The 22707-nt window shown below is 37.2% G+C and overlaps 1 protein-coding gene across 3 annotated transcripts in view; it reads left to right on the forward strand.

Annotated features, from left to right (window-relative positions):
• The window catches only part of NSMAF (neutral sphingomyelinase activation associated factor), a 54340-nt gene that overhangs the window by 18070 nt on the left and 13563 nt on the right, over positions 1 to 22707 (forward strand). The window contains exons 3-19 of one of the 3 annotated variants that reach the window (XM_019756949.2): positions 1701 to 1779; positions 1873 to 1940; positions 2020 to 2056; positions 4529 to 4579; positions 7180 to 7251; positions 7553 to 7600; positions 7704 to 7756; positions 12459 to 12588; positions 14231 to 14302; positions 15893 to 16001; positions 18021 to 18197; positions 19530 to 19609; positions 20144 to 20234; positions 20333 to 20396; positions 21218 to 21269; positions 21469 to 21589; positions 21983 to 22114. In XM_019756949.2, coding sequence (XP_019612508.1) covers positions 1701 to 1779; positions 1873 to 1940; positions 2020 to 2056; positions 4529 to 4579; positions 7180 to 7251; positions 7553 to 7600; positions 7704 to 7756; positions 12459 to 12588; positions 14231 to 14302; positions 15893 to 16001; positions 18021 to 18197; positions 19530 to 19609; positions 20144 to 20234; positions 20333 to 20396; positions 21218 to 21269; positions 21469 to 21589; positions 21983 to 22114 — 1436 coding nt within the window. Of the gene's footprint in view, positions 1 to 1700; positions 1780 to 1872; positions 1941 to 2019; positions 2057 to 4528; positions 4580 to 7179; positions 7252 to 7552; positions 7601 to 7703; positions 7757 to 12458; positions 12589 to 14230; positions 14303 to 15892; positions 16002 to 16995; positions 17018 to 18020; positions 18198 to 19529; positions 19610 to 20143; positions 20235 to 20332; positions 20397 to 21217; positions 21270 to 21468; positions 21590 to 21982; positions 22115 to 22707 lie in introns of those variants that run through there. The other 2 variants (XM_074318974.1, XM_074318975.1) reach the window with 2 other exon arrangements.

The raw sequence follows: 22707 nt of genomic DNA on the forward strand, positions 1-22707 counted from the left end.
TGCAAAGTGGAAATATTTACTGTCTGCTCTTCATAGACAAAGTTTGCCAACCCCTGATCTAGGCAGAATCTTCAATGACTGCTAAAACCAGCAGGTGAAAAGCTGCTGAGAAATTTTGTAATAGATGTATCAGGACTGACTTCGCTTGAACTCACCAGAGCCTTCTGATAGGAAGTACGTGTGTGCTGCCTCTGAAGCACTATTGTCAGAAAATCAAACCAGAATCTGGTCAAGGCTTTTAATCGTACCATTTATTTAAAGGAAATGGGATAGAAGAAAACCACAAAGGTGCATTCAGCAAAATTTATAAAGTGGGAAAATGAAAATTGTTTAAGAGATATAAGAGACATATCAACTAAATGTAATATGGACTTTGGGTTTTGGTTTGAACAAACCAACTATAAAAACACATTTATGGAATAGAAAAAATTGAATATTAACTATATACTTGATGACATTAAGGAATTATTCATTTTTTAGATGTGATAATGATTTTTCATTTATTAAATGAGTCTGTCTGTAGAGATTCATACTGAAGTATTTATGGATGAAATGTATGATGTCTAGAATTTTCTCTATAATCCAGCATTCGGGGCGGCGGGGGGGGGGAGCATTATATACAAAACAAGAATGATCACATGTTAACAATTGCAGAAGCCAGGTAATTGATGCTTGGCTGTTTTCTATTCTATTTGCATGTTTAGAAAAGTCCACAAAAGTACTTTTCTTACATTATTATTAGGGAATTTAGGGTGTTAGCAAAGTAATGCAGTTAACAGCATGGAAAAAATGATATAAAAATCAACAATTTAAAAAGTCCTGTGAGGAGGAAGAATTGCAAACTAAATCATGACCCTCACATAATGAGCCTTCTCATCCATTCAGAACATGTATGTTGAGCATTGAAGGTCGAAAGCTGAAGTAAAAGCGAAAGAAGAGAGTGTTACTCTGGAGATGGTGGGAGCGAGGGGGATGAAAGCTCTTAGACTGTAGGACTGTATTTCTCAGTGTGACTTTTTTAGATACTGTAAGTTTCCAACCATTAGATTATTTAAACTATATAGAGATGTAGATACAAATCCAAGAAGTGAAATTAAAACCCCTGGATCTAACATTTGAATTGAAAGTCTTTAAAAATGTTTATTATTATGGACAGATTTTTTTTCCCTGAATTCCCATATACCCCAAAATCACCATTAAAAACATTATAGGTGCTAAATTCAAACTTTTGTTATTTTTTTATTATTATAAATAAGAAAAAAATCCCTTACATAGTCCATTTTAGATATTTAGTACATATTACCTTTGGAATAGTTCATTCAGATATGGGGAATTAGAAGTCAAAAGGATTTACTGGAGATAGGGTAGATAGAATCAGTGTTTCTTAAGGATCAGTTTTCCAATCCTTAGTTTCTCTTTCAGAGTAGTTATGAATACCAAATGAGATAATACAAATAAAATGCATGGGAAGTGCTCAACAAATAAAACGTATTACAATATATGCAGATTTCATTAATCCCTAGGAGATGAGGAAAATTATTTTGCTATATTTTCCAACCTTTTATGCCCTTCTGTTTAATTTTGTTGTTGATCTTTTATTAGTTGATGCTGTAGTCATCTGCTTGCTAGTTAAAATGTATTATGATTCTTTTGTGACTTTTATGTTCATTAATAGTAATCATTTGTACTTTGATCCCTAGGAAAATCAGAGGCTCCTTAAAAATATGTTCAAAATCAGTTATTTTTGAACCAGATGCAATATCCCAGCCCATCATTAAGGTAAATACATTGTAAAAATAAAGACATTCCTATTTTTTGTGTATATTTTACCTTTGCTTATTCATATGATATTTTTCTCTCAATTTTATTCAGATTCCTTTGAGAGATTGTATAAAAATAGGAAAACATGGAGAAAATGGAGCCCATAGACACTTTGCAAAGTATGTCATCGTCGCTAACTGTTTAATTTTACTTCTACCAAAAAATTATATGTGTTTAATGACTTTTCTCTGCTTTTAGTGCAAAATCCGGGGGGATTTCACTCATTTTCAGTCAGGTAAGAAGCACATAGTAAATATATTTTCTTAATGTGAATGAACGTGTGTGTAATAATAGTTTTAATTAATGCATTCAATACGTATTATATTCGAGCTTTGAGAGATATAGGGAAGAACAAAATGTCTGAAGGCCCTTTCCCCATGGACCTTACTTTTCAATGGGGGCAACAGACAATAAGGAAATATCTTCTCCACTGTCAGGCAGTAATAAATATGATGAAGAAAATGAAAACAGAACAAAACGATAGAAAATAAGGAATGTGTGTGCTGCTTTCAATAGAATGGTCGGGGATGTGTCGCTGAGAAGATGCCACTTGGAAGTGTACACTTCAAAAGTGTGAGGGCATGAGCCATGTGGTTACCATAGCAGTGGTGTTCCAGGTGGGCACAGAGAGGCAGGGGAGAGGCCCTGAGACGTGCGTGTCCTCAGCAGGTGGAAGGCACAGTGAGGGTGAGTGCACCTGGGGCCTGGGATTAGGACAGTGCTGGAAACCATGTCGTGGAGGGCCTGTGGGCCACTAATGAGCTAGAATGAAACACAAAAGAGAAAAACCACTGGAGAGCTGAAAGAGAAGGGGCACGATCTGATTTACATGTGTTTGTAAACCTCTTTGCAGTCTGGGTAGAGAATGTGCTATAAGGCGGCAAGAGTGGAAGCAAGGAGACCCTTTAGGGGTGTTCAGAACCCTGGCGTTTTGGACCAGGATGACAGCGATAGGAGGGTGAGAGGTGGTCAGTGTCCGGATTTATTCTGAAGAAAACCCAACAGATGTGCTGATGAATTAGTTGCAAAGCATAAAGGAAAACAGTCAAGAATTACTCCAGCCAGGTGGATAGTAGTGCCCTTTATTGCGATAAAGAAGCAGGCTTTGTTTAAAATGTGACCTCCGAGAGGAGAGGCCAGGCAGGCACTGAGAAGCATTCGCCTGGGCCGCAGAGAAGAGGCTGAGGCTAGAAAGATAAACTGGAGTCTGCAGCTTCCAGATACATTTTTAAGACCTGGAGTTGGATGGGTTTCCCAGAAACTGAGCATGCGCAGAGGCTAAGGACTAGGCCTGTAGCTCTCTGTCGCTAGAGGGTGGGAAGAGAGCCGTGTCTGAAGGAAGACAGAGGAGCTAGTGAGGTTGGGGAGATCCTGGAGCACGTGGCTGGCGAGCCAAGTGGAAAACTGCTTCAGGAAGAGCTGTCAGCTCTGTCACCTGCTCTAAGAAATAGTCAAGGAAGTCCTGAGAATGGACTCCTGGATGTGGTGGCACAGAGGTCTTGGGCATCTTCTATGACCTTCTCAGGAGTGGCTTCAATAATGTAGTACAGATGAAAGTCTGTCCTAGGCTCAAGAGAAAGGCACGTCAGCTCTTGCAAAGAGTTTTGCCACAAAAACACAGAGAAATGGCAAAAGGAGGATGTCAGACCATGGAGAGTTTTTGTCTGTGGTTTATTGCAAATGGACAAGAGTGCAGCATATACTCATCGGAGCAAAGTTTTTGAATAGCTGACGGACGGGTAGGGGAAGGTCCCCATTCTGTACCCTAGCAGAGTGACTGGTCTTCCAGAGCCCAAGCATACCCTCCATCATAACAGGAGAGAAGGCAGGGAAAAAGGTACAGGTGTGAGCAGCCTGTTGGCTCTGGCGGACGGTGTTGCTTGTTTGACATAGTTACTAATACACAACGTAAGGACAGGTGGCCTGGTGCATGTGGAAACACTGAGGGCCCAGATCACCTCTAGGGAAGATAAATTTCTTTATGTTAGTGAATGTATTTCATGCCATAGTGATTTGTTTTACCGATATCTTAGAAAAGTGGCACTTAGATTAGCTTCCGTCACCTGTCTACTTGATTACTTGGTACAAATGATGACATTCATAAAACATCTTACCGTATTTCCCGAAAATATGACCTAGCCGGACAATCAGCTCTAATGCGTCTTTTGGAGCAAAAATTTATACAAGACCCGGTCTTATTTTACTATAATATAAGACCGGGTCTTACATAATATTAATATAAGACTGGTAATATAATATAATATAATATAATATAATATAATATAATATAATATAATATAATATAATATAATATAATATAATATAATATAATATAATATAATATAATATAATATAATACCAGGTCTTATATAATATAATATAAGGCCGGGTCTTATATTAATTTTTGCTCCAAAAGACGTATTAGAGCTGATTGTCTGGCTAGGTCTTACTTTCGGGGAAACACGGTAGGTATTTTGTTTATCCAGTAATGGTTGCTACTTTGTTACCTTGATGAATCTCTTTTTAATAGAATATTTGTTATTTTAACATCAAAACCTTAAAGCCATACTAATATTAATGCAAGTGCTTTTGGAAATAGAGATTATATAACAATGATTTAAATTCAATTCGTAATTTCCTACTTTATAGCTACTCATTACTATGAAAATTTTAAATTATTTTACAAGTATTGATTTGTCTTTCTTAGGTATATTTCATTAAAGAACACAACATTGTTGCGCCATATAAAATAGAAAGGGTAAGTAAAGCTTTTCATTTATTCTCAGCAATTAATATAGTGATTTTAAGAGTAAGATTTTGTGACTCTATTAACATCTTTAATCAAATATATTAATAATAGGTATTTAAAAGCTTGTTACCTAGCAGTTACAACAAAATTACCAAGGGAGCCACACACTTTAAGCCCAAGAGATTTCAATGAACTTTTTGATTAAAAAAAAATGTGTTTAATAGGGAAATAAGGCCTAAATTACTAGACTGAAATTTTAAATCAGAATGTACATCATTTATAGATTATTTACTGGATATTATTGAGAATTTACTTTTAAAAATGTTTGAGAAATACTTATAGCTTATAAAATACCCTTATTTAAGAGCTCAATAATAATTTATAAATTCTCTTAATTGGGTAGAAGCTATGACTAGATTTGAATACAATATCTGGTTATCCAGGACTTGTCAGGTAAACGTAGACCACATTTAACCATTCTGCATTTTATTTCATTCTTTATGCATCAGCTTAATGCATAGTGAAGGGGTAACTCCTACCAAGAGAGTTTTTGCAGGACCTAGAGACAGGGCCAGTCCTCCTTATAACGACACCTCTGTGAGTAGGAAAAGTCACCCTTTTCTGGGTAAACACAGTCCCATAGCTGAATCTCAGTTTGAGTTTCAGGCCAGCATGTAGTTTCTCAGCCAGCAGCTTAGGGACGCACAGACTACATGCAGGGGCCTTTGGGTTTTATGTACAAGAAACATTTGCATGTGCCGGTTAGTCAGAAACTAAATACTGATATTTCATGACTCTCGGGTGCTTGTTGGCATTTTTGGAATGGTAGTTCATTGTGTGCTGCTTTCCCTTATATTACAGCCTGCTCCCACCCACTAAATGCCCCTGCTACACTGTTCCCCTCTTTGTTGTGTAGCACCTCCTCACATTGGCAAAAGGGCCATGGGTTTAGTGGGACAGCCCCCCCACACACACCAAGTCAAGAACCACTGCCTGGGGTTCTCTCCCTCTAAAGGCTCTCCCGATAACCACCTGAAGTGCAAAGCTGCACTTGGTCCATTGAAAAATGTTGTAAAAGGAAATGACTGAGGTGGTCTGAGGCAAAGAAAGCTCTTTTGTTTCTATGTGAATTAGAAAACTAAAGGACTCTCAGATTTTTAAAAAAGGGGGGAATAGTGACATCAATGACGACAGTAAGAGATGGCAGATTAGGAATCCCCAGACCCTCATTCCTCTCACGGAGACACTGATTCAACAATACATGGACCAATGCCCTTTGTGAGAAATTCGGAAACAAGAGTCCGTGCACCGCAGATTACCATAAAATCAGCCTCGTTGAAGCTAGTAGGAAAATTCGTAGCATTCTTTTACCGCAGTCCCCCCTCAGTATAGTGCCATGAGACTGGGAGGATACTCCCAGCTTGCAACTTCTCCCTGGGCAGGGAAAGACAAGACTGGACCATATGTCCAATGTTCTGACTTTCGGGGTGGCTTCCTGAGGCACTGGCTTCTGTCTTGCCTGTCTTGGAGTACTGACAGGACCCGGCATAGTCTGGATGCCAGGGGGCCACTGAAAAGAAGAAGGAGCTGGGCGTCATGCTGCTGCTCTTAGGTCCTGTGCTATAGCAGACAGAGGCCAATACAGCTCAGCAGAGAAGAGTGGAGCACGTGACCCATAAAAATAACCATCACAATATATATGCATCCAGCCTCAGAGCACCTTAGTATATGAAGCAAATATCAACAGAATTGGAGGGAGAAATTGACAGCAACACAATAAGGTAGACTTCATGCCCCTGTTCCTTCCTCCCTCCCACCCTCCCTCCCTCCATGTCTCTCTCCCTTCCTTCTTTCCTTCCTTCCTTCCTTCCTTCCTTCCTTCCTTCCTTCCTTCCTTCCTTCCTTCCTTCCTTCCTTCCTTTTTTTGATGGTACTATCATTACCCATGTCTCACTTTCAAGAATGGATAGAACATCCAGACAGAAGATTAGTTAGGAAACAGAGTATTTAAACAACACTACAGACCAAGCGAACCTACCAGTCACATAGAGAACGTTGTACCCAAAGCAGCAGAATACACATTCTTCTTAAGTACACATGGAGCATGCACCAGGATAGATCACATGTTAGGGCACAAAACAAGGCTTAACAGATAGCAGAGGACAGATTCACAAGTATGTGGAAATTAAACAACACTCTTGAACAACCAATGGGCCAGAAAAGAAATCTAAAGGGAAATTTAAAAATATCTCAAGAAAAACAAAACACAACATACCAAAACTTACAGGATGCAGCAAAAGTAGTACTAAGAGGGAAGTGATAAATACCTATGTTAAAAAGAAGAAAAATCTCAAATTTTAAAACCTAAATATACACCTCAAGGAACTAAAAAAAGAACAGCAAACTAAGCCCAAAGTTAGCAGAAGGTGGGGCATAATAAATCTGGCTTAAATCCCGTAGACTCTGATCGATCCCCTGAGGCTCTCATTCCAGGGTGGGGTGAGGGAGGACATGCCAGGCAGAGGCCCTCGGAATGCAGCTAGGGATTGGCAAATGCTCTGTAAGCAACGTGTTTTAACATAATGCTTCTCTCTCTCTCTCTCTCTCAGGGAAAAATGGAATATGTCTTTGAATTGGATGTTTCAGGGAAAGTGGAAGATGTTGTGGAGACGTTGCTTCAGGTAAGCTAGTGCCTCACTCAGGCATTTACTGGGCAGGGAATCCAAAGCAAACTTAGGCAGAAACTTTAATTTTCATATTTATACATCTTACTGAAATCATAATGTCTTATAAATATGAAACAGATGTTACTTGATTATGTTGAATTTGAAAACTATATATTAGGAAGAAGCAGCAGATGTATCAGAAGCAATCTTAACTGTTACTAAGTAACAGAATGATTGCTGTTTTCCATTGCTTCTAAGGAAATACTTCATATCATCTGAGAGAAATATAAATTCATGTATATTTATAATATTGTAGCTTCACAGAGCGTCCTGCCTTGACAAACTAGGGGACCAAACTGCTATGGTAAGAGTTTCTAAAAATCTGTCTTTATTATGAATTAAATTGTATTGATATTTTACTTATAAATACTTATATCCATACTTTTTAAATGGTTCTGTTTTAATAGATAACAGCAATTTTGCAGTCACGTTTGGCTAGAACATCATTTGACAAAAACAGGTATGTTTTTAATGATTTTGTTATTTGGTTTCCTGATTATAAGAGCAGTGGACATCATCTGTTTGCCTCGTTCAGCATGTCCAAAACTGATGCTGTCCTCCTCACACCAAACTTGCTTGTCTTAGGGAACGGCCCCACCTCAGTGCAGGGGCAACGCCAGACGCTTCCTCGCCTTCTCCATCCTGACCTCTGTCAGTCAGAAAGGCCTGTTGACTAATGTTCCCTAAGAGCTCCTCTGTCAGCTTCTGTCTTTTCACACTCTTTGCCTCATTCGTTCGAGCCACCATCACCTCCCATTCAGAACACTGACAGATTTTTGCTCTCTCCCTGACGCCAGTCTTTCCTTCTCTAGTCTCTTTTCCCCACTGCACCTAGTGTACTTTTACAATATGTTCTTTCTACAGAACTTACTTAATTGTATCACTTGTCTGTTAAACACTCCAAGACTTCCCGTTGCCTTCAGGGTAAAAGTCTCAGGTGGCACACAGTCCGCTTCTGTTCTAGCGCTGGTTCACTACTGTAGTCGCCCATTGCCCTTGAGTTCTGTGCTCCAGCTCTCTGTAGTATATGCAGTTCCCGAGGGTGCCATGTGGTCTCTGGGCTCTGAGCCTTTACATGTCCCGTCTGCTGAGGATACCCAGCCTCCTTCCTCTTCTGTACCTGACTAATTCTTCCTTCTTCTGATTTCAGCTTAACTGTCAGTTCTGGAAAGTCTATCCTGACCATTCAAGCTGTGATAGGTACCTTCCTCGTGTCCCATACGGACCAAGAGACTATATTCTTACTGATCTCATGTTTTCTTTCATTGATTTTCTTGGCTTTCTAAGTATACATTGCATTTTCTTCAAATAATTATACTTTAATGTTAACCTGTTCTCATGATGTATATGTATTATTCTTTTCATGTATTACTGGAATTGCTTTGCTAATATTTTGTAAAGGATTTTTACATCTATATTCATGAGAGATATTGCTCTAAATCTTTCTGTATTTGTCAAGTTTTGCTATTGCCAGGGGTTTGCCAATTTTATTAACCTGTTCAAAGAACGAACTTTTGACTTTATTAATATTTCTCTATTTTTCTAGTTTCTATAAAATTGATTTCCACTGTTATGATTTCCATCCTTCAACTTGCTTTGGGTTTAACTTGTTCTTTTTTTAGCTTCCTATGAACAAAGTTTAGATCACCTATTTTAGACCTTTATTTATAGTATAAGTAGTAAGCATAAATTTATATCTAAGCACTGCTTCAGCTGCATCCCACAAATTTTGGTGTTATGTTTTCATTATCATTCATGTAAAAATATTTTGTGATTTCCTTTGTCATTTCTTGTTTAACCCATGAGCTATTTAGAAATATGTTTTTAACTTCCACAGATTTGAGGAATTTATTTTATTACTTATTTCTAATGTAATATTACCTTGGTTCAGAGAATATACCCTATATGATTTCAATCTTTAGATTTTTTTTAAGATTTTTTTTTATGGCCTAACATATGGTCTGTCTTGGTGGATGTTTCATATGCCTTTGAAAGGAATGTGTGCTCTACTATTGTTGAATATAATGTTCTATAAATGGTCCAGTTGGTTGAAGATGGTTCAGATCATCTATACTTTATTGATTTTTTTTGTTGACTTGTTCTATCAGTTACTGAGAGATGGGTGTTAAAATTGACAGTGACGATTGTATAATTATTTTTTCCCTATTTCTGTCAATTTATGCCTCATGTATTGTAAAGCTCTGTTATAAGGTATACATACATTTAGATATGTAATGTCTTCTTAATGAAATGATCCCTTCATCATTATGAAATGTCCCTCCTTATCCTTAATATTCTTTGTCTTGAAGTCTATTTTGTCTTCTCTTAATGAAATCACACCAGTTTTCTTATGTGTTGTGATTGTGTGATTTTTTACTTTTACCTGTCAGTGTCTTTCTTCTGTTTCCAAAAAAAACACCCACTTTATATAGTAGTTGAGTCCTGCTTTTTATATAGTCTGACAATGATTGGTTTTTAATAGCAATATTTAATTCATTTATAATTACATAACTATTGACATAGTTTAAACCCACTATCTTAGTAGTTGTTCTTAGCATCTCGTTTGTTCTTTGTTTCTCTGATCCTCTTTTCTTGCCTTCTTTTGTGTAAATCTAGTATTCTTAAGTGTTCCATTTTATCTACTCTGTTGACTTTGTAGCTGTACCACTTTGTGTCATTTTTAGTGATCACTCTAGAGATTACAATATACACCTTGTACCATAGTGTACCTTCACATTATATTGTGCTACTTTACAACAATACAAGAACCTTACACAGTTTCCATTTAGCTTTTCCTGCTCATTGTGATCTTGTGGTCTTTTATTAAATTTCTGCATATACCATAAAACCCATATACATAGTGTTTTTATTTTTGCTTCAAAAAGTTATTAGGTTTTCTTTTTTCCCCCCTTCTTCCACCTCCCCCTCTCACCCCGGTTCAAGCTGTTTTTTTCTCAGTCTAATTGTGTAGGACCAGCTCCCTGGCAGATGCTGGTGTTAGGAGCCTTGCATTCCCCCTGGCTGAGGCAGTCGGTCACCAGTGGTAGGTTCTGCCACTCACAGCAGCTCACGGCAACTCTTGTCGGCTGCTGGCCACTCACGATGACTGCGGGCCACTCATGCTGGCCACTGGCCGCTCATGGCAGCACACAGCAGCCCATGGCAGCTCACCCAACCTCCAGCTGCTCATGGCAGCTCAGCTCCAGGGAGAGCTGTTGTTCACAATCTTAGCTGTAGAGGGCGCAGCTCACTGGCTCATGTGGGAATCCAACAGGTGACCTCCGTGTTAGGAGCAGGACTCTCCAACTACCTGAGCCACTGGGCTGGCCTAAGTTATTAGGTTTTTAAAGAATTTAGATACATACATATGTGTGTATGTAAATTAAAAATACTAAAAAACAATTGTTTCTGTTTACTCAGATATTTAAGTATTTACGCTTTCTGGTGACTTCTTTCCTTTCTGTGGACCTAGTGTTTCTTCTGATATTGTTTCTCTTCACCCTGAAGAAGTTTCTATAGCATTTCTTATAGTGCAGTTCTGTTGAAGTTGAATTCTCTTAGTTTTGTCTGTCTGAAAGTATCTTTATTTCACCTTCATTTTTGAAGGGTATTTTTTGTTGGCTATAGAATTCTAAATTGACAGGTTTTTCTTTCACTACTTTAAAAGATTTTTGTTCCATCGTATATTGGTGTTCATTGTTTCTTGTGAAAAGTCGTACCATTTGTATTGTTACCTATGTGTAAGGTATAGTTTTCTTTGTGCTTCTCCTGCTTAAAGATTTCAGAGTTTCAATGTGACATGAGTTTTTTCAGAACTGCAGTCTTGAATTCTCTGTCATTTAAGTCACATATTTCCATATCTTTAAGTTCCTTTTCTGGAGACTTTCCACTTTCTTTCTGAGCTGTCTTGTTGCCTTGGTTATTCATGGCAATTACTTGATTTATGATTTGTGATTTATGATTTCTCTTCCTAGACATCTACAGGAGTGGCTTCTGGAACAGTTTGATAGGAAGAGGTCTTTCTTTGTTTTGTTTACTTGTTGGTAGAATGTTTTATTTTCTCTCCAACTGCAGCCTTTTTTCTCTCTCACACGGTAGTGCTATGTTTTCTCTGCACTATTCCAGCTTCTCACACACTGGGGGGATTCCCTGGCAGACGGGCTTCTCCTCTGTTAATAGTTCATCTAGGTCACAGGGCGCAGTGTCCCAGTGGGTATGCGGAGAGCTTTTGATGTTCCAAAGCTCTTCCAGCTCCTGATTCAGAGCCCATATGTTTCAGCAGTTCTGTTTACTCCTGCAGGGATCCGCCCAGATAGGTGGGGCCAGGGGCCGGGTGGGTTGTGAGGTGGCCCAGAGCAATGGCGGCAACCACCACCACAGCCGGTCCTGCTTCCACAGCTCCCTCCCCTATGCTGGAAGTAGTTGGGCTGCGAATCTGTCTGCGGTCCACAGTTCTCAGAACAGCAAATAATCTGTTCTTTTGATCTGACACTGCTACTGTTCCACTTCTAGCACCGGGCAGGTGGGGGCGGGGCGAGCTCTGGGAGGGGAGGGAGGGGGCGGCTAGTCTCAGTGCCTAAGGCTCCGTTCTCTGCTCGGCAGTGCGGGCTCAAACCACCGTTTTCAGCCTTTTTTCCTCAGTCTCTGCCGTGAGCGTTGGGTTCAGCCGTGTTATATGCTGCCCCCTCAGCCCTGTGGGCCATAAGCAAAGCCCTAGCAGTCCAAATTCTTCCCTCTCCTGCAGCTGCGGTAGTTCTGGGATGCAGCGAGCTCGGAGCACTGAGCTAGGTCTGCGTCCTGCTCCCGCGGAGCTCCGTCTCCACACTTCTCCCTTTCCTCCTCCCTCCACTCGCGCGAGTCTCCCACCTGTAGGTGATTTCAGTGGGTAGTGGGCCTCTTTGTCTTGCCTGTCTGCTGTGCAGGGAGTCCTTTGTGGAGTTTTTGTTGTTCGATTAGTTGTAAATTCCAGGGGAGCTTTACAGAGGCTCACCTCACGCGGGTTTTATTTAAGCAATCAATTTATATTACCATTTATCTTATATTAAACCAGTGTTTATACAAATTTTATGCAAAGTCACACTGTAGCTCCTTTAGATAAAGTTAAACCTAGAGAGTAGATTGATTTCTGATTTTTTTTTTTTGCTGAAAAATCATATTCTCAGATTTCAAAGTGTTTCTGAAAAACTGCACATGGAATGCAAAGCAGAAATGGTGACACCTCTGGTGACAAATCCTGGACACGTGTGCATCACTGACACCAACCTGTATTTTCAACCTCTCAATGGGTACCCGGTAAGTGAAGACTGCAGGGTCAGATGGAGAGCTCCCTTAGCGTTGGAGCATTCACCTTGTGTTCTCCTTCCTATGAACTTGACTTCACCATCACAGTGTTCTCACATTTTGGTGAAGATCAAAATTACTGCCCCAACTCCCTCCAGCATCTGTGTATTTAACAAGCTCCCTATGTAATCCTTTGTAATCTGAGTTTGAGCTCTTCTGATCTATTTTCAGTCATTTTCGGGTTACTTGCTCTCAGTGCTGAGAAAAGAAACCCTGCCCCTCCCGGTTTTAGTAAAGGGTCATTGGAGTTTATACCTTTCTGCTCGGAGGCACTTCTGGAAGAAACCCATAATATGTACGATGATTAAGAAGAAATGGATGTCTTCTGTATATCTGCTTATATGTACACATATGTTGGTATTTCTTGTTTTTCCTTAATTACAAACAAAATCAGTAGGTCCTAATCTTTCCCAACAAAGCAGTATGAAGTGGTGCTCTTCTAGCTGGTTCAGAGATGCAGACAGAGACTGGGCAGCTGTAATGTTCTTACTATGATGGTAGAAACAGTTTTCTCTTTCACAATGACTTCAGATTCACCAGGCCAGAAAGTAAAGATGAACTCAGATAGCTACACCAAAACTTGTGAAGATCTGTTGCTTTATCTAGATCTGACCCCTTTTTGGAGTGGTTCATTAAAAGACCTGGACTCCTAATACACTCTGATAGTGCTGTTGGGCCATTTGGCAGGGCAGTTTAAACAACAGGAGTGTTTTCTGCTGTAGAAGGCTGTATCCTGGAAGCTCTCCGGGCTGGTCAGTCGTTGTAGGTCCCTAAAACATCCGATACTTTTCTAATGAAAGATGGTGCTATAATAATTCTGCCCACCAGGTGGCGGTGCACACTGGCCAAGCCCTCCGCTAGACACAATACCCATTGCCGAGGCATTCTCCAGTGGCATAAGAAACTGGCGTGGCCACTACTGTTACTGTAGCTTTGAGGTCAAAAATTTCTGGAAAAATATCTGAGTATGTGCCGTAGTCTCAGCCTCCATTTATCCCTCCCACTCAGGAGGAGGAAGGTAAACTTGTCGCCTTTTAGCCAGTCTCAGTGCCTTTTCTAACCTCATTTCTCTCTTACTAGCATTTTAAGGCTCTAGAGAAGCAAAAAAGTTGCCCTTCTCATAAAGAAAGAAAAAGTTTAGAGGCCCTGTTGTATACTTGTTTATGAGCCTTAATACACTATAATTTTTAAAGAGATAAAAAGATAGGATTCTGAAAAAAAGATGAATCAGTACTAAGCAAACTTGTTCTATAAAAAGACAGCAGAATTCCTGATGAGAGGTTATCTATACCAATCCTTTAATATTCCATATCGCTCAACAGCCTTGCAATAACCTGAAAGACAGATGACTGCATTACCATATTTTTTGGTACCAGATGGCAGTAGGGGATTTGTTCAGGGTCATAAAACAAGTGAAAAAGGGCAAACAAGAATGTAAAACCAGATATGCCTTGTTTAAGATCTCCCTTTTCAATCGTGTACTTGTAACACATCGGGAAGGCAAGATTAGGTCATTTTCCCCCCTTTCTGATACTAAAGGACAACTGATTGTGTCAGAATGATGACTTTTAAGATTGTCTTTTTACTTTTAAAGAAACCTGTGGTCCGCATAACACTCCAAGATGTCCGCCGCATTTACAAAAGGAGGCACGGCCTCATGCCTTTGGTGAGTTCAAATGGAATGTCAGTTCTAGGTGAATGATTGTCATACCTTCAGTTTAGCTAATGTTTTATTGACTTATAAACACCTACGACATGACTGAAAAGTACAAGTATGTTGTATTGTAAGCAAATGGACTCTGCATCTTGCTGTTCTTTCTTTTGGATGAGCTAGAAATTTATAAAGTAATAACTCCTTTCTCCACATAAGAGGGCTATTGCAAAATGTTTTTGGCTAGAGCTTCTCATTCCAGTGTTCTCAGAGTTTCTGGGTTTATACAGGGGTAATGTAGTGCTACTTGCCACCCCCTGTTGATAGCTATGTCTCAAAGTAAAACCTGGAAGCTAGTACAAAATTAATTCTTCAGTGGAGCTGCAGTATCTTCAGTTATCTTACATTCAACCTTCGAGCTTGGTAACAGAGAGAAATAAATAAAATAACCAGTTAAATCATGTGGGCAATTCTTCCAACCATTCCTCTCAATAAGCATATGTTCATACTTATTTTAGTCTTACATGCTTACCTTAGAAACCAATTCTCACATAAGCTGTGATTCCAAGGTGTTTTAATTTGACATCAATATAAATTCATTTTTTTTCCTTCGAAGATTAACCCATAACCTTGTGGCATTACAAAAGCATTGTGGAATTTTAAGCACATCATTTTAATTTTATATTTATGAAATTTATCTGTCTGCCTGTCTGTTTTACTTAAAAAGCTACTCCCTATTTCGAATGCTAATAGAGGATTATGGAAACATTCTATTAAAAATCTCTTCCTTTGGATATAGAAATACAGTTAGACAAAGAAAAGAAATTGACATTGATAAGTGTCTTCTGTGTACCAGGAAACTTATATATAATATTTTATTTATCATGACAATCCCTGTGAGGTAGATGGTATCCTGTTTTATAAAGAAATTGAGATTCCAAGAGTTAATTTCCTCTGTTCCTTGACTAGTAAATGGTGAAAGCCTGTGTTTGAACCAAGGACAACTCTGCTTTCATCATTTGTCTGTTCCTGTCCTATCTCTTCCTCACCAACAACATTCACAACACTCATAGTTTTCTTAAGTATAACTGCAAGTTATTAGTTGAATGGGTTATTCAATTATCAGTTTGTTGGGTTGAGATAATCATTTAATTTATAAAAGAAAGCTAAACATTTATGTTTGAAGGAGATACGTGAAGACATGGATCAGCCAATTTTGCATTTCAAAATACTAAATTCACAAAAGCTATTATCAATAAAAGTATTCAACACCAAAAGGGATTTTGCAAAGTTAAAAGATACAAGTCTTGTTTTCAGGAGATATATATATATATAATTATATATGTATTATATATTATTATATATATATCTATATATATATATATTATATATAATATTATATATTATATATATATATTAAACATCTATATTTGTCTTGTATTCATATTCTCCAGCTATAAATTTGATTCAGAATATATATATTCTGAGAGAATATGAATACAAGACAAATATAGATGTTTATTTGAAAGGCTTTTATGTAGCTTATTGCAATTGCAAGATGAATAAAATGCTGTTTGTTTTATTTTTATCTTTCTGAATTTATAGGGCTTGGAAGTGTTTTGCACAGAAGATGATCTGTGTTCTGACATCTACCTGAAGTTCTATGACCCTCAAGACAGAGATGACCTCTATTTTTATATAGCCACATATCTAGGTTTGGTGCTCACACTTAATTGTATATGTTCATATGAAGGTAGTCAACTCCTAAGTAACTGGGATAGGAAATAAGAGAAGAAACATGCTTTTTCTGTGTTATTCTAGTTAGTTGAATGGGTTATTCAATTATGAATTTGAATGAATTAAATTGTTCTTGTGTACAAAGTTTCCAGGTGACTAGAATTGCCTCCCTATGGTTCTACTTATTTCTTCTAGTTGGTAAACTCCAATTATGTGTTTTAAAAACTTTTGATAAATATATTTAAATGTTTTATTTTGTATTTTAACAACACCCAAGTTCACTGGATTATAAAGAATTCCCCTGATTATTTTTATGTCTAGTCATGTTTTATGTTAGTTTATGAAAACAATGTTAATTTATGAAAATCAAGACTCAGTTTTTCAATGTGAGATAGTGAGTTATCCAGTCATATGTTTGTGATCATTAACTGTGGTCTTAATTATGTGAACCTTCTGGGATCAGTATGGTAGCATGCGACTTAATGTGCTTTTAATTAATATTTCCTCAGTCTTCCATGGAAAATTGAACATTCCCACCTTTATCAGGAAAAAACACCTATATTTTTCTTTTCAAGCATAAGCATTTAAGTTCAATGGCTGAATTAAATTATTCTTATTTATCCAGTTGCCAGATGACTAGAATGGAATGACTTTTAAAAATAGATGTTAGGGTTTTATTAATACCATCTTAATATTGTTTGCTGTTCTAGTGTACAGTGAAACCATTTATGAGATATATAATGAAGTCCTCCCTTAGGAATGAAATTTCCTCTCAAGGAGGAATAGTTTATTTTCAATAAGGAGCACATTTTATTTTACAGAAGGTTTAGAATTTTTTTTTTCTTCTCACTAGTATTAAGCTATTCATTTTAACTTAATGCGTAAGTATAGCTTTGGTACAAGGTTACTGTTATCTCCTGTCTCCTGATTTAACTGTTTTCATTTTATTTTTCTAACTATAACAAGATTACAACAAAAAACTCAACTTTCATGGTGAGTCCTAAAATCTCAAGTCAAAACACTTGCCATGACCTAAAAAGTCTGCCGTCTATAAAGCTGTCCATTCTCTCTGAGCTTATTTCTAAGATTGTTCAGACTTTCTCTGAGGTATTCTGAGAATGGAAAATGAGGAGGATGGTGCTTTTATATTTAAAGCCCTTTCCTAGTATCTGATTAGACAAGAAACTTAGTAAAAGTAAATAGGAATAAATATTGAATCAACAAATGAGTTAGATAAGTTGCTTGATGCAGCCAATAAAAAGTTGAAAGCAGAATTTTTTGAACAAAATAGAACAGTTGACTCATTTTATACTCTTTGAAAGGAAAGTTATCCTTGGTGCCATGTAATTTGTGATTCCATTTTTTCTGAGGTTATTTCTGGGGGTCGTCTTTCTGGTTCTTCTAGTTTGAGAAATCATGTCCTCCTGCCAAATATCTTTTTTCTCCTTTAACAGTTTCCTTGTTCCTCACATGCATAAATAATACAATCATTGACAGATTAGCAGTAGTGTATCTCTTCCAGATCTGAAAGAAAACTAAAAGATTACTTTGTTTTGATTTCATAACAAATGGAGGAAATAAGCTTTTACAAATGGCCATGGCTTCTAAAAAGCATTAAAACTCAAGCACAGTTGGAAAAATTCTTTGTTAGTTACATATTATCGATTATATATAATACAGTAAATATTATGTTACCATGTAATATTTGTATATTTGTTTCATACTTTTATATTTGTTCAATGCTATATATTTAATATACTCATATATGATATGCATTCTAGCATATGTTGAGTAATTTTCCTTCCTGGATCCTCAAGATAGTTATACTTAATGGAACGACTGTTTAGTGAAAACAAACTGTAACCTACTTTTATTTTTCTTAAAATGTATTTTTCAAAAATGCACCAAAGGGCCCACATTTAAAGCATCCAGTTTTTACATGCTAAGTAAAAGTTAGCCAAGTTCAGTGGTGACCTTGAGGGCCCTTCCTCCTTAGAGCACCACGTCGCAGAGCGCACAGCAGAGAGCTACACGCTGCAGTGGCAGCGGGGGCACCTGTCCAACTACCAGTACCTCCTGCACCTCAACAACCTGGCCGACCGCAGCTGCAATGACCTGTCCCAGTACCCCGTATTTCCATGGATAATCAGTGATTATTGCAGTTCGGAACTGGGTAAATGCCACAAAGCGTAGTTTTTAAAGGAGAGTAAATTGTGTTGCAGAGTTATAATGTGATATTTGAACAACTTAGAACCCATTTTGATTTTATTACTGAAGATTGCCAGTTTTTATTTGAAGATCCTGGATAAGTGTTATATAAATTATATGTGGTTTATGTTTTCGCCACTGTCTCTTAATTTTTTTAATCCTAAAAAAAAAGTACTCACATACTTCTTAAAGGACATGACTAGAAAATATGTGTATGATTTTAAGCCAATGTTACCATTATTACCCATAAATACCAAGTTTTGAAATACTTTAGTTTTTCACTGTGAAAATTATCTCAGGTTATTATGTTATTTTTAAATTCACATTTAAAAATGTTCTATCATGATAGAACATTTAGTAAGTACTTAAGTATTCAAAAAAGAAATAAAAGTCATCAATAATTACATTACTGAGAGGTAGCCTTTTAAAAATTTTTTAATTATGGTTTAGAAAGAGCCATTTTAATTTTGTGGTATATATACTTCTCTCTCTCGTTATTTTAACAAAAATTGTGATTATATTGTAATTTTATTTTGTAATATTTTAAAATTGTATTGTGGACAATAAGTTCCTTTTCTCAGTTCACTTATTGAACCCTTGTACTTGAAAGAGATAACAGATTTTCTAGGAATATGATAATTTATTTATCTGATAATAGTCAGGTCCCTACCGTGTTTCCCCGAAAATAAGACCTGGCCAGACAGTCAGCTCTAATGTGTCTTTTGGAGCAAAAATTAATATAAGACCCAGTCTTATTTTAGTATAAGACTGGGTATAATATAATATAATATAATATAATATAATAATACCGGTCTTATATTAATTTTTGCTCCAAAAGACACATTAGAGTTGATTGTCTGGCCAGGTCTTATTTTCGGGGAAACATGGTAGTTCTCAAATTATGCTGTTATCACAGAATAATAATATTCACTGTAATTCAAACTTACAAAGTAAATCTTAGTATATGAATAATAGCTTTTAAAATTTATTTTTGTTGTTTGGAATATAGAGTAGGTCTTTTTTTAAAAAGTCAATATTCAGGGCATTTTCAAATTAGAGATACTGCTCTTCAGTGGCTGTTGCTAACTTAAAACTCAAAAGTTCTCACCTTTACAGCTATATAAATAAACTATTAGAAATACTACCTATCTAATGGATGTGCCAATTTTCATAGAACTTTTTTGTGGAAATAAATGTGTGCATGTGAATCAGCTCAGGGGGATAATATTATTAAGCATAAGCTTGCTTGCTTCGTTTATTCTAATTAATTATTTTTTTTAAATGTGTTTAATTATAGATTTGTCAAATCCAGGAACCTTCCGGGATCTTAGTAAACCAGTAGGGGCCCTAAATAAAGAACGGCTGGAGAGATTATTGGTACGTGCATGTACTTAGGTATTCTGGGTTAACACGAAACTTAATGCACCATGACTTATGCTTTTATAGTGACTGAAATTCATTTCTCCACAACTTACGGGTGATATAGCCAGAGTGATCATACTTTGTCTTACTTCTCTCTCTGTCTCCTGCCTTCCCCCATGAATTTAGTTGCTCACCATTTGCATTTTTTGCCTGCAATTGAGGAAGTGTGAGGCTGACATGATTACAGGTTGATTGACTTATTTTCATGAAGTTGCTCTCTGGTAAATGGCACAAGAGGCACATGAAATCCATTCTGTTCAATCCAGCCCCAACATTGTTACCACTGAGCCAAGAAAAGCAAAATACTTGTCACAGGAATGCTGTGTTTATGCACAGATTTTCCCTCTTCATTTTATCTGTAATTTTCCTATTAAGAGAGAAATTAAGGAATTAAGGAATATAATATATCCATGCCATGATTTCTTTTCAGCTTTTTACTCCTTGAGTTATTATTTTCACTTAGCAATATTTTAATCCCATGTATTGTAGACGCGCTACCAGGAGATGCCAGAGCCAAAGTTCATGTATGGCAGTCACTACTCTTCCCCAGGTTATGTGCTGTTTTATCTTGTCAGGATTGGTAAGGTTCTTTATCATCACACTCGATTCAAAGGTATTTCACGTGGATGCTTCAGTATTTCTGTGATTTCACTTAACTCTGATTTTCTCCCCGTCTAGCACCAGAGTATATGCTGTGCCTGCAGAATGGAAGATTTGATAATGCAGATAGAATGTTCAACAGGTTTGCCATAAATGCCTCACTTACCATTTTTTAAACTTTATATATATACAGTATGTTTCAAAAAACTAGATATAACCAAAAATGTAAAGATATGTAAAAAAAAAATCACTAATTGTTATATCCATTCCTTTCAGGATTCTTTCGTGTGTGTGTGCACATAAATGTGAAAACATATTTAAATACTGTTTTTTTTCCCGCCTTTTGTAGCCTCGTATTAAATCTTGAAGTTTTCCCCATATTATTGTATCACATCCTAACACATGCCATACCATTTTCCCCCGAAAATAAGACCTAACCAGACAATCAACTCTAATGCGTATTTTGGGGCAAAAATTAATATAAAACCTGGTCTTATATTATATTATATAAGATCTGGTCTAATGTTATAGTAAAATAAGACCGGGTCCTATATTAATTTTTGCTCTAAAAGACGCATTAGAGCTGATTGTCCGGCTAGGTCTTATTTTGAGAGAAACATGGTAATATATTTTAAATATTTATTTCAGCTATTAACATTTCTCTATTGTTGGACATTTAGACTGTTTCCAGCATTTTATTATTCTAAATAATTCTGCAATGAATCAAATGCAATTCCCAGTGAGTGCGTAACTTTTTTTAATTGTAAAAGTATTTCCTTACTCTCCCCCGAAACATCAGAAATTATCAAAAGGAAAATAAAGTTCACTTGGCATCCCACCAAGCTGAGATAATATGTATTGTTAACCTTTTAGTCTCTGTCTTTCCAATCTCAGAGAGAGTGCTATGGTTGCTGTTTCCATATACTAGACTTAAAATCAGTTGAATTTTTTTTTCATTTTCAGTATTGCAGAAACTTGGAAAAACTGTTTGGATGGTGCAACAGATTTTAAAGAGGTAAGCAGTTTAAAAAAGCTAATGTATAAAAATGTCAAATCACTATATTGTACACCCGAAATTAATATAACCAGTATAAGACTGTACACCAACTCTACTTAAATAAAAATAAATATCTAAATAGTTCATGATTCACTGGGCTTGTGGTTTCTGCTTTAAAAATGTTTATTGCTGTTTTTCTACCCCCTGAAACTTTCAGTTGATTCCAGAATTCTATGGTGATGATGTCAACTTTTTAGTCAATAATCTGAAGCTGGATTTGGGGAAGAGACAAGGAGGGCAGATGGTTGATGATGTAGAGCTTCCCTCTTGGGCACAAAGTGAGTACCACCTTGGAGGTATTGCATTACAGAAATTGTTTACCTAGTAGTACAGTTTCACTAGTATTAATTATTTAGTTGCCTACATTTTGAAATAACAGCATAATTCTCTATCTAAATGAGATAGTATCAGTCCTTTTCCAAATCGGAAGTATTCTATGAGTCTATGATGTAAAAACATTGATGTATGTATATTTGAGAAACCTGAATGCTGTGAAAATGATTTTACCACTTTCTCCCTCACAAAATTTATATTTTATATGATGGAGGAACTCATTAAGAGATATGTGCCCCTTGTCTGTCCTAGAAGCTTTATCTACATGTGGATAGACAAAAGAAATGAGAGAAAATAAAATGGAGGCTGTGATGTTTTGATCACGTCTAATCTAATAGGTCCAGAGGACTTTCTGCAGAAGAGCAAAGATGCACTGGAAAGTAATTACGTGTCAGAGCACCTTCACGAGTGGATTGATCTAATATTTGGCTACAAGCAAAAAGGAAGTGAGGCCGTTGGGGCTCATAATGGTATGTAACAGTGTAAGTTCATTTAGTGTTTGATGAAAACAAAACAACCACGCCTTCCCACCCCCAAAAAACTGAAGGCAGAGCGGTCAAGCTTATTTCTTTAACAGAAGCATCTTCAATCAGCAGACCATGCCTCCTGGCTCAGTGATCCTGGATTAGATAAATACTGAGCAACAGAGGAGGAAGTACTTTTGCCTAAGGAACGTCTGTTTCACCATGATCCTAATTTTAGCATGTACTCTCCATCCCGTTTGATAATTCCAATTAAAACTCAATCAAAACACGATAGAACAGCAGCCTCAGCTGCTATGAAGGACGCCAGAATTTCTTTGTAACTGAGCAGAAAGAAACCAGCACTAACACACCTCATCAGTCGCAGTTCTTACCTGCCTCCAGGTGCCGCAGTGTGATGACAAGGAAGTGGAGCTGGCAGCTGGGGCCTGATTCCTCACAGGTCCTTGCCCACGGCAGAGTGGCTGGGGCTATCCCTCAGGGGGAGATAATGCTGACTGGGAAAGACGCTGAGATAACCTGCCAATTAGATTTCTGCTCAGAAAAAGATGATTCAAACTGATATTTACTGAAGTTGGATA

The sequence above is a fragment of the Rhinolophus sinicus genome, linkage group LG14 (assembly GCF_036562045.2).
Source record: "Rhinolophus sinicus isolate RSC01 linkage group LG14, ASM3656204v1, whole genome shotgun sequence".
Taxonomy (NCBI): domain Eukaryota; kingdom Metazoa; phylum Chordata; class Mammalia; order Chiroptera; family Rhinolophidae; genus Rhinolophus; species Rhinolophus sinicus.